General features: G+C 33.0%; 1 protein-coding gene across 1 annotated transcript; it reads left to right on the top strand.

The window, feature by feature from the left end:
• Positions 1 to 5,023: 5,023 nt before the first annotated feature.
• On the top strand, positions 5,024 to 9,911 carry LOC130740816 (uncharacterized). Its single transcript, XM_057593525.1, has 6 exons — positions 5,024 to 5,328; positions 5,985 to 6,220; positions 6,296 to 6,554; positions 8,416 to 8,595; positions 8,666 to 8,821; positions 9,428 to 9,911. The coding sequence occupies exons 1-6, from the start codon at positions 5,299 to 5,301 to the stop codon at positions 9,593 to 9,595; spliced, it is 1,029 nt and encodes a 342-aa protein (XP_057449508.1). The 5' UTR covers positions 5,024 to 5,298; the 3' UTR covers positions 9,596 to 9,911.
• Positions 9,912 to 12,010: the final 2,099 nt, after the last annotated feature.

Raw genomic sequence — 12,010 nt, 5'->3', positions numbered from 1 at the left:
ACCGCTGTTGTAGGTGCGTATTTACAGCGGTTATTCTGAATAAACCGCTGTAATAAGGAACATTTTACAGCGGTTCGAACCGCTGTAGAGTCTTTTACAGCGGCGAGATCTACAGCGGTTCGGAACCGCTGTAAAAGACTATTTCTGGTGTAGTGAGAAGAATTAAAAAATTATAATATTACCTATATGATTAGAGTTTGATCGCAAAAACAAATGGTTGAAACATTGAAGGAATATAAATAAAGAAAGACCTTGTCATCGCCTCTAACAAAGTCTCTTGTTGCTCCTCTAGCTTATTCATAGTATCTGAAACTAGACAAGACATCTTCCGCAATATCTCTAAATCCTCATTTAAACGAGTAATCGTACTTTGAATTTTAGAAACCTCATCATTAACTGATCGAGCCAACTTCTTCTGTTTAAGGATTTTCTCCTCCAATTGCTTCTCGACACCAGCAATGACATGTTTGACACGCTGCAACTCTTTTCTTAAATCTTCAAAATGCTTTCTAATAGCACGTTCACGTTTAAAAAGTTTTACCATATTATATATCTCAAAAAAACAGCAGTAGCGACGAGGTTCAGACACATAGCTAACATAGCCATAGTTGGAATAGTGAGCAAGAGACTAAAAAATATTGTTAATGTAATATGCTGCTAGGTACAACCACTCGTATATATAATATTAGGTTAACTATAAATACGATGATATAGTATAATGCTCAAGCACATACGGGCTTGGCCCAAAAATTCTCCCTCTAACCCTAGTTAGTCAAATCTAATATGGCATGCAATATTTAAATAACAACATTTTTCCTTCTCAAATTCGTATTTTTTATATGATCAAATTTTGATCTTCTTAAATAATATTTTGTGTGTGTTAAATATGTTTCACAATTGGATCTAGGTGTAGTAGAAGCCAAAAATATCTTTAAAAATGTGTTTCCTAGGATAATTTTAAATTAAAGATATTTACTCAACAATATTTTGATTTATATAAAAACATTTGATTTAGTTTTAAAAACCTAGAATAGTTTAAAGTGAATCTATCTATATCTATCTATATATTATAGAAAAGAAGATCATTGTGAGACCCACTTAAATGACATGACATTCCATGGTTCACTCTCACCAAACCTTCCTCATTAGCTGACAAGTGTCAATCTCTCTTTCATTCTGACCAATTTATTGCAAGCCCATTTTTCTTGGAGTTTGTTATTGAGGCCCATCATTGACAAGTCATTGAATGACCAATATAAATCTCATTAATAACTAACTTTATTTTTATTTCAATGCTTATTTGATATTTAATTACAATATATATTACTCCATTAAATAAAAAATATTAAAAACGTACTTTGGATAACATGTTAATAAAACATTTTGGAATAATGAACTTTGTCTACGTAAATAACTTTTACCATGTTTATTTTTTTGAAAAAAGAATAATTAAGGTTGTTTCAATAGTTAAAAAGGAAAATTTCTTACAGATTTGAATTTTTTATTATGGGATTAAAACTGTTTTTGGTGGCCAAGATTTAAATTCAATTTTTGTTTACAACCTTTCAATTCATGGTCAAGATTTAAATTCAAATTTTTTTAATTCTTTCATTCTGACCAATTTATTGAGAAAAAAATAATTAAGGTTGTTATAAAAGTTAAACTTGGAAATTTTATGAAGATTTGACTTTTTTATTATGTGATTAAAAACGTTTTTGGTGGCCAAGATTCAAATTCAAAATTTTTTATTGAGAAAAGAATAATTAAGGCTGTTACAAAAATAAAAAACGAAAATTTCATCAAGATTTGACTTTTTTATTATGTGATTAATATCTTTTTGGTGGCCACCATTCAAATTCAAATGGTTTTAGCTTTGACAACTTTTCATTTCAAATTTAAAAATATTCTTTCTGGAGCATTATTCTCCTTCCTTATTTCACCTTCATACATCATTAACTCTAATTCTTACTCATCTATATATATACTATCTTATGTTATTCTTCACCTTCATCATTCCATTCTTTTTCCAGCATCTAATAGCTTAGACATAACATTTGTTCTGATGACTGTCAAAATCGACGATATCATCAATATCAATGCCTCCAAGGAGACTGTACTATTGTTGCAGAAGTGATATTCTATACATTTTTAAATGAATTAATGAGCATTAATTATTTATTATGAGTAGCATCATTCTCTCCATTATCAAATATTTTTCAAACTTATAGATCAATGAAAGCATTAAATAAATTTTAAAATAAATTAGTGCTAGAAGATTCATACCTCTATTTAAATTATTTATAATGGACGTAACTACAATTATGGACGGAAAATTAGAAAATACATTCTAATCATTAATATATTATTACAAAATTTATCACTGCATTAACTCATTACTTACAAAGGTATAAATGCTTTTTAATAAACATAACTAAGGCACTACATAATCCTTCCTAATATTTTTTGTTTACCAACCTAATGTATACTAATACATTGTGCTATCATTCAGATCTTCATATAAAGGATGACGAATTACATAACTTATGTATGATTGAGATTGAAAAAATATTGCAAGGCAATGGAAGGTCACTCAAGAAATTTCCATGTTTACCATACCCTAAATTTTTAGAAATTTATAATTTTGAAAATAGATTCGTTGCATATGAGTTGAATTATAATAGGGATGAAATAGTAAAGATTCATGATGAATTGGTAAGTTCTCTTACTTCAGAGCAAGAGATTGTTTATAAGAATGTTTTGGATGTTGTTTTGTCTGATAACGGTGGATTCTTTTTTCTATATGGTTTTGGAGGAACTGGAAAAACATTTGTTTGAAATACATTATCTGCTGCTTTGCGTTCAAGGGGCCTTATCGTCTTAAATGTCGCATCTAGCGGAATTGCATCGCTATTGTTACCTTGAGGTAGAACTGTTCATTCAAGGTTTTATATTCCTATTTCAATAAATGAGATATCAACCTGTAATCTTCGTCAAGGTTCCCCAAAAGCTGAATTATTGAAAAAAGCAAGCCTAATTATTTGGGATGAGGCACCTATGTTAAACAAACATTTCTTTGAAGCTTTGGACAGATCTCTAAATGACAATATGAAGACTCAGTCTACCCATGGTTATGACATTTCATTCGGAGGTAAAGTTGTGGTACTAGGAGGCGACTTTAGATAAATACTTCCAGTTATTTCCAAAGGAAGCCGGTCTGAAATTGTCGGTTCAGTTACCAATTCTTCATATCTATGGAAGCATTGCAAAGTAATGAAGTTGCCTGTTAATATGAGATTGTAAAATGCTACATCGACTTCTTCAGCAGCAGAAATAAAAGAGTTTGCAGATTGGTTGCTTCAAGTGGGAGATGGTACCGTTAAAACGATTGATGAGGAAGAAACACTTATTGAGATTACTCCAGATCTTCTTATTGAACAGTGTATGGAACCGTTGCTTGAATTAGTTAATTTTCCATATTCGAAAATTGCGCATAATTTGCAAAAAAATCCATTCTTTCAAGAAAGAGCGATTTGCACCAACACTTGAAAGTGTAGAGAAAATCAACAACTTTATGTTAGCAATGATTCCTGGTGATGAAACAGAATATTTGAGTTGTGGTACTTCGTGCAAGTCAGACGAAGATTCGGGTGTCAATGCGGAATGGCTTACATCTGAATTCTTTAATGATTTCAAATGATATGGAATTCCAAACCATGCAATTAAACTGGAAGTTGGTGTCCTTATCATGCTCATTCGAAACATAGACCAAGCTGCAGGGTTGTGTAATGGCACTTGAATGATAGTCAACGCTTTGACTAAATATATAATTGTTTCTACTGTTTTAAATGGAAACAAGATGGGTGAAACAACATTTATTCAAATGATGAGTTTAACTCCATCTAATTCTAACATTCCAATCAAATTTCAGCGCAGACAATTCCCTGTTACTTTATGCTTTGCAATGACTATAAATAAAAGTCAGGAGCAATATTTATCTCATGTTGGACTATATTTGCCAAGACCTGTCTTTACTCACGGACAACTATATGTTGCATTTTCTAGAGTTAAATCTAGAAAAGGGTTGAAGATGCTCATCATAGATGACGAAGGAGTTGTATCTAACACTACAAGCAACGTGGTGTATCAAGAAGTCTTCGATAATATATGACATGTAAGTGCTTATTTATCTTACAATTAATTTCAATTTAAATTTTAATAATAGGAAAACTGATATGGTTTTTCTTTTTATTGTTGATAGCATAAAAAAATATCAAGCATTTTATTGATCATTTAATTTGAAGGTTTATTGACGTTTCTATAAAGTTAGTTTAACATTTCCAAATTATACACAATTTATTTTTGTATTGGTTACTGACTATTACACTTATATTTTTTTTTCTGTGTAGGTTCTATAACTCAAATATGTTTGATTGACAACAAGTTCGGTTATGAAGTTTTAATTTAATCATGGACTACAACTTCTAATAAGGGTTTATGTTGTTGTCATTGTTATGTTTATTTTATTTCAATTTCTATGTAATGCATTACTTAAAAACTTGGTTTTTATTACTATTCAAGTGTTGACATTGTGAGGTATCTACAACCTCATCAAATTAATATATTTACTGTGGTCCATTCATCTACATGTTTGTAACATAAGTTCGGTTTCATATCTGTTATCCTTACTGAAAAGAGTCTAAACTAAGTTAAAGCATATTACTACTTATTCATCTTTACAATAAATTTAATCGCCGTGCAACGCATGGGTAAAGAACACTAGTTTGGTTAAGAAATCATTGTGACGATCCAACGAAGAAGCTATTTTCTCTTTCCATCCGGGGTCGTATCACGCGCCTCACACCTTGCCTAATAACTTTTTGCTTCGTGGGACCCCACTAACACAGTGCATTTTGATTACGGCACCACCGTTTCTAACCACGCGGCAAATTAGCAACTTAATCATAATTAATTCGTACCAATATGATCTTGCTTTCGAAAATTAATCAATAAATGTAATTTGAAAAAAGAAAATTAAGAAAGCGAGAAACCCAACGAACATAGGGAAAGGGTATCTTCTTCTTCTTCTTCTTCTTCTTCTTCGTCAGTCTTTGACTGTTCTTGTGTGGTTCGCCTGGTTTTGTTGTCTGTGTTGGGTTCTACGACCTTGAATGCCATTTAGGGTTTCTCCCTCTCTTGCAATCAAGCTCCAAAGCTGAACCCAGATTCTCCTTCTTACATTCCTCGCTCTCTCTCTCTCTCTCTCTCTCTCTCCCTCCATGTGTTTTAGCTAGAATAGCAATGGTGGGAGAAATGTGTTTCATCTACAAGGTACTACTACTACTACTTCATACTCCATCCCTTTCTTGCTCCTTCTTCTTCTCCTGCTTCCCTGATTTGGAAACTATTCTAAGTTTCCTAGTTTGGTTTTTCACTGTTAATTTATCCTCCTACTGTGTTGCTTTGACTCAGTCAACTAGGGGAAGAACTAGTCAAAGGAATTCTAAGAAGAATGCCTCCTTCAGTTCTGGAAAGAATCATTCATAATGATTGACTGACGAACCCTTTGAGCTTATTTTCAATATCTGTTCTATTGTATGCTAATGGGAGCTCATTGTTCTTCATTCTATATGTTTATTGCCAAATGTGTGTATATTTTCTGCATGGTACAGCTCCTGCTTTTGTGCTACATCTACATGCCTTATTGGAACTAATCCTCCTAAGTTTTCCACTTTTATTGTTTTCATTTATGTTCTTTGAAACCCTAGTATCCTAAGAAACCAACATAAATATGTCTTTTTCCCCCTTGGAAAGAAAAATCCAGGTCTAGATTCAACAACTATTTGACTATATCCTATGTTTATTTTACCATTCATATTGTTCATGGGACTGACTACATTAGTTTACCGAATTGACACCCTTCTTAGCAATGAAACTTTTCCCATTGTATTCGTTCTAGTAACTTTTTCCTCATATGTGGGTTGCAGGATATTCTTGTCATAAAGCCTCCAAAGAAATCGCCAATGTTATTAAGGACATCAGTCATGGTATTTTCGATGGTGTGCTGTATTTTTATCTTCTCTGTATGTCTAAAGCAGATAAACACCCAAGCAAGGACTAAATTTGTGGACTTCAAAGTCATTGACAACATTTCTCAGAGTAGAGTGAAGGAAAAATATGTTCCTCACCTAGTACATTATCCCAAGCCGGTGTCCTTTAACAGGTATTGGTAGATTTCGGTTAATCATGATCAGTTGGATTTTGTTAGGAACTTATAGATTGTCTTGTTCTTTGTCAGGAATGAATGTGCTCATAATCCTGTCATGTTCTTTGCCATATTGTCAAATCAGAGATCAGGCAGCGGGTGGTTCGAGACCCTTCTCAATAGCCACATTAATGTAAGCTCAAATGGAGAGATATTTTCCGTTAAAGAGAGAAGGGAAAATGCTTCTTCAATTTTACAGACTTTAGATAGGGTTTACAATTTGGACTGGTTCAGTAGTGCTTCCAAGAATGACTGCTCTGCTGCAACTGGCTTAAAGTGGATGCTTAATCAGGTATATATACTTCCTGTCAAGTCTTCTGAGAAGTGTTATCAACAAATCCCCACATGTCTTGATATTAATGTTAGTCCACACGCTTGGGCAATTTGTGGCATTTTTGCTAAAGAGCCTGTTATGAAACTTTGGTTAATTATCTGTCAAGGTATTGCGTATGGTTTTTGCTTGTGTTTATGATGAGTTTCTCTAGTTTTACATACATTGGCCTGAAGGCTGACAGATTGTCTGGATTTTCCATTAAATTGTTCATAAGTAATTCCTTAAAGGGGTACAGCCTTGGCACAATGGTTGTAGTTATTATCATATGATTGCCATGACAAAAGCTTTATAGTACCAGGATTCACTTTCGTTTAAAAGTCATTCCCCGGTCACCTCAAATCTTTTGTAGAATATCACTTACCAATCATAACATGTTATAGTTCGCTAACTCATTGGTTGTAAATTAAATCCTAAAGTCTGTATTCCAAGTTCTTGTGAGTTTTTCTTTTGGTTATGGTTGTTTCAAGAAGAAGAAAAAGCACAGGTTTTGTTGTTTCTATTTGAGGCATAATTTCCCTGTATATTATACTTAGACTGCAGTCAAATTTTATTCCCCATAAATCTCACTTAGATTTCTGCTGTGGAAAGGGTTTAAGTTAAAGTTAACCCCTGGCTCTTTAAATTTAAGAACATGTTTTCTCCCTCAGTATCTTTTTCTTTTGGTCTTTGGTGGGTGTAAACCCATTCAGGAAATTGTGGCAGTCCTTCCCAACATATGACTTTCTCAGGGTTTGAACTTGTGTGACCACCCTTATGGGAATCTAGTTTCCCTACCACTAGACCAACTCCTTGTTGGTTTTCTCACTCAGTATCTGGAATTTATATATCTGCTGTGAAGAGGATTTAACTTAAACTTAAACCCAGGGTCTTTAACTTCAAGAACACGTTTTTGTCACTCAGTATCTGTAATCAACTGTTTTTCTCATTTGCTGACTACCAGTTGCAAGCATTGATATTATAGAACTACATAGCTGCACATGAATATATTATGAAACGCAAAATTTGCAGTGCAAGTATTGTATCTGATAGAAGCTGTGACTAATTTTACCAAAAGGAGATGATATGTAGTGCATAATCCTAATGAGTAATTGTTATGTAAATAGAGTCAACTATGGGTGTATAGACCTTATCAACTTTGTGAAAATTTTAATAGAACTGCTAACAGAAAGATTAGGGATCATAACATCTTGTGCTCAATATTTCCTGAGTACTGACATCTAATGTCAAAATGATTTTAAAACACACAAACAGTCCCAATAAACTATACTTTTAAAATCTTGATATTTACGCACATGATTTGTTTAAGGAGTGGTGACTTGTTCACTTATGTTTTATAAATGAGAGGATGGCACTTATTAAGTATCACTGCTACTTATTACTGTCGAAGCTTTGCTCTACTGTATGATGTTTCACATGACATTGTGCCTTCTTCCAGTTCCCTAAGTCTTACTTTTTTTTTCTCCATCCTCCTCTTTGTGGGTATCAATAGTGCTAAAATTCAAGGATGCTGATCGGACAAATTTGTTTTGCTTATGTCTTTGACCTGCAGTAACCATGTGTTTAGAACACACTTCTGCATTTACTTCAGGAAACATAACAATGAAAACCTTCAGTAATATGCTTCTGGGTGGGAATTTTCTTATGGCTATAAGAATCGGTGGGATGTTGTCATATATGCTGTGTACCTGACACATTTACCTGCTCTTTCTTCCCTCTCTTTCACTCTGTTTACTTCCACCAAGTTTTTTGTTGATGTTTGATCTAATGTGGTATTATTAGTAAGTAATTGAAGAATCAATACATATATTTGTCCATGCAGGGATTAATGCAGCACCATAAGGAAATAGCAGAATACTTCAACCGTAGAAATGTTTCTGTCATATTTCTTTTCAGGAGAAACTTACTTCGCAGGATGGTATCAATGCATGCCAATTCCTATGATCGTTATGCTAAGCTATTGAATGGAACACACAAGTCTCATGTACACTCTGCAGAAGAGGTATCTCCATATATTTTCCCTTGTAATTTTTCTTATATTCATGAAATGAAGCTCATATTTGGTCTTTCAGGCTGATATTCTTTCAAAGTACAAGCCATTCATAAATTCTACATCGTTGCTGGATGACTTGAAGGATATGGAGATGAAAGCTGCAAAGGCTTTAGAATACTTCAATAGCACCCGACACATGATCCTTTACTACGAGGATCTTGTGAGAGATAACACAGTAAGTACCTCATCATAAATTCCTAAATCTTTTACCATTAAGCTGCAAAAAAGTTCATTCCAGAATGTGATAAGTCACCATTTAGGCATTCACAGTAATAACTTTTATATGATTCAAAGGGTACTGAAATTGATTTTAACTGTCCCAAGATATGATAATACAGGAATAGGAAGAAATTTCAATTATATTGAAACATATACGTTAACCGATCCCCAACAGTCTTCCTGCACTCCCTTTTAAGGGTAAAGTTGGAATAGCTGTTTTATTTGGGCACGTTTGGGTAAACAACTTAATTAAGCGCTTATGGTAAAGTATTAATCACATTAGCTCTTGTTCGTAAGCTAATTTTTTAAGTTTATTAAAATAAGCTCAAAATTGCTTGTAGGTTAGTATAAGATCTTATTTACAAGCTAATCATAGCAATTTGCAAAAACTAGCTTCAAACAGCTTATAGATTTGTCATAAGCCGTTTTCGTAAGCTTACCAAAAAACTTGCTTAAGCGCTTGTATATACTATATAGGATAAGCTCAAATAAGCTTTTCCAAACGTGGCCAAATTTTGACTTCTGATTTCATTATGGGATTCACTGTTTGTGTTTCTTGCAGAAGCTGAGAGATGTGCAAGAGTTTTTAGGATTGCCAGAGATGGAGTTAACAAGCCGTCAGGTTAAGATACATAGAGGACCATTATCAGACCACATTAAGAACTGGGATGAGGTTAACAAGACACTCACAGGAACCATTTATGAGAGTTTCCTTGAAGCTGATTATTAGTCGTAGTCTCTTCTCTAACTGTTGGAAAAGGTGTAGATACCAACCTCACTGATCTTTTGCCAGAGTTTGAAAGTTTTTGGTTTTGGTTCTAGAACACTGCCTCGGTGTTCTTATGCCTTCTTTCATCACCGTCTGTTGATAACATGAATGCTTGTTATTCCTTTGTAATCCTTTTTTTTCCTGAGTCTCAACATGTATATGTGCTATTGCCAACTAATTATTTTAGTAGAGCATTTGTTTTACTCAAAATCAAACAGCTTTTGTGTAATTTGTTTATTTAATTATATTTATATTAACCCTTTTTGCCATCGATAAATTTTGTCTGATTGAAAACAAATTAATTGGATTCATGGAAAATTTGTTTCATGATTAAAAGTAAGTGAAAAGTTGTTGTTAGCATATCTTTCTTAAGTAAATATAATTTGGCAATCAAGTACTAATAGTTTAGTTTCTAATGGTCATTACTAATGACTCGTTAGCATCAAGAATAAACAAGTGAGAAGACAGTCCAATATGGATCCGCTCGTTAAGGTGGAAAAACAAACACCAAACGGGCTTCCCGCTTCATACAAAAGAAGAGAATAACTAAAGAGAAAGAATTATGTAGACACCCTCCTCTCTCGTTTGATTGGAGATAGAATATTATTTTTGTGTAAAATGAAAGTTTACTATAAATATTTATAAATAGAGTTTAATGGATATGCATAGTCACCGTAAAACAATGTTATACTGACAACTAATTACATGTTACATTAAACGAATTTTGTTTTAGATTTTAATTGACCATACCTATATTTTTTATGTGGCGGAATTCAATTGGATGACTATGTAATGCATACACCTTTAATCCTTACAAATATTTATGATAATGATAAGATAAAATCAACATAAAAAATAGAGATAAAATGAGAAGTGAGTATAAAATGTTCAATTATTGTTGATACTCTTCGCAAAAATGAGAAATTGGAGGGTGCTCCCTCCTTTAGGATGGCTTCTCCTTCTCCATGTATACTAGTGGTTTAGAGCATGCTAACTTGAGCTATAATGGTCGTTTGACTTTTCCTCATTTTTCTTTATATCTCACATTCTTCATAACATCATATTATTTTTTCTTTTTTTTCCTTTTTCTCTTTAGGTATTAAGTATTAACATCTAAGAGAGGTATATGAATCATTTTCCTTAGAAAGATAACTGGATCCTGTATAGCCTACGGTGTAAGCTAGATTCCTTATAGATTGGTTTAAATATTGTTTTGACAGCTTAGTTTACTGCGTAGCTTTAAAAAAGAGCAATTTCAAACGACAAAAGGAATCGAAAGAACAACATTTACAGGAGATCACAAGAGTCAAAGCTAGCTCCCACCATGTGCATTACTGGTCCATGGTAGTCTGTCTTAATTAGCATAGTTGCGGTTCAGACGCAATATTGCAAGTTGCATCACAAACCTTCCTTTGCGCTTGTTTTTTAACTGCGCAGATTCTAAGACCCGTGCTGTCCATATTGTTATGTTTTGAAAAACTAAAAATTCATAGTTTGATTTCTAAAGCATTTAATATAGGGTTCGATGCGTATGGAGGATAATTTATTCGGAGAAACCTACTCACTTGATGTGATTTTTAAATTTTAAAATAATTAGTCTCATGACTGTCGGCTGTGAAGAAATGTACTTAGAAAAAAATACTAAAAATTCCACACAAAAAAAGTTCTTTAATTTTTGTTCTAATGTTTTAACTATATGAGGATAATTTGTATGTATCTATTGACTTGTTTTTTTCTGATCCGTCTATAGTGTTTTATGCATCATAGTGCACTGATACCACACAAATGCCAAACTCGCTGGAATTTCACCGAGGTCTATCGGTCCAAATTGCATAATAGTTTGAGCAAAAAATCGCTGCAGAACCAAATCTAGTTGATATATAGTTAACTGGCTCTAGATACATTATATGTTTAATTTCTGATCTTGAAATCTATCAACCACAAGGAAATTAATCACTTACAGTACGTAAAGCTAAGGCTAACTTAAAAGAATGGTGCAAATTGATTATTCTTCACACATATCTTGCCGAGTAATGAAACGTATTACTCGATCTTCACACATTCTTGAAGTATAAGGACAACTAATGGTTGTAGGTATAATGCTTATTTGGTGAAATTGGCTACATCCCATTACATATTCTTAACCATCTAATGACAAAAAAATCCCTCCCCACCTCACGCATGCCACAAATAAAAAGTAGGCAAATGAAGTATTGGTTTTTTTTGAACATGAAGTATTGATTGAACAAAAATGTTTTTTTCTTAATTACTATATATGTTTTAAGTTTCTCAAAAGAATTAAGAGCAATAAAAGTAAATAAGAAATAAACATGGTAAAATTTAAAATATATCACCTCCCTTCCGCTTCCCTCTGTT

Source organism: Lotus japonicus, chromosome 2, assembly GCF_012489685.1.
Source record: "Lotus japonicus ecotype B-129 chromosome 2, LjGifu_v1.2".
Classification (NCBI taxonomy): domain Eukaryota; kingdom Viridiplantae; phylum Streptophyta; class Magnoliopsida; order Fabales; family Fabaceae; genus Lotus; species Lotus japonicus.
Note: the sequence above shows the minus strand (reverse complement) of the source record. Positions and strands in the feature narration are given on the sequence as shown.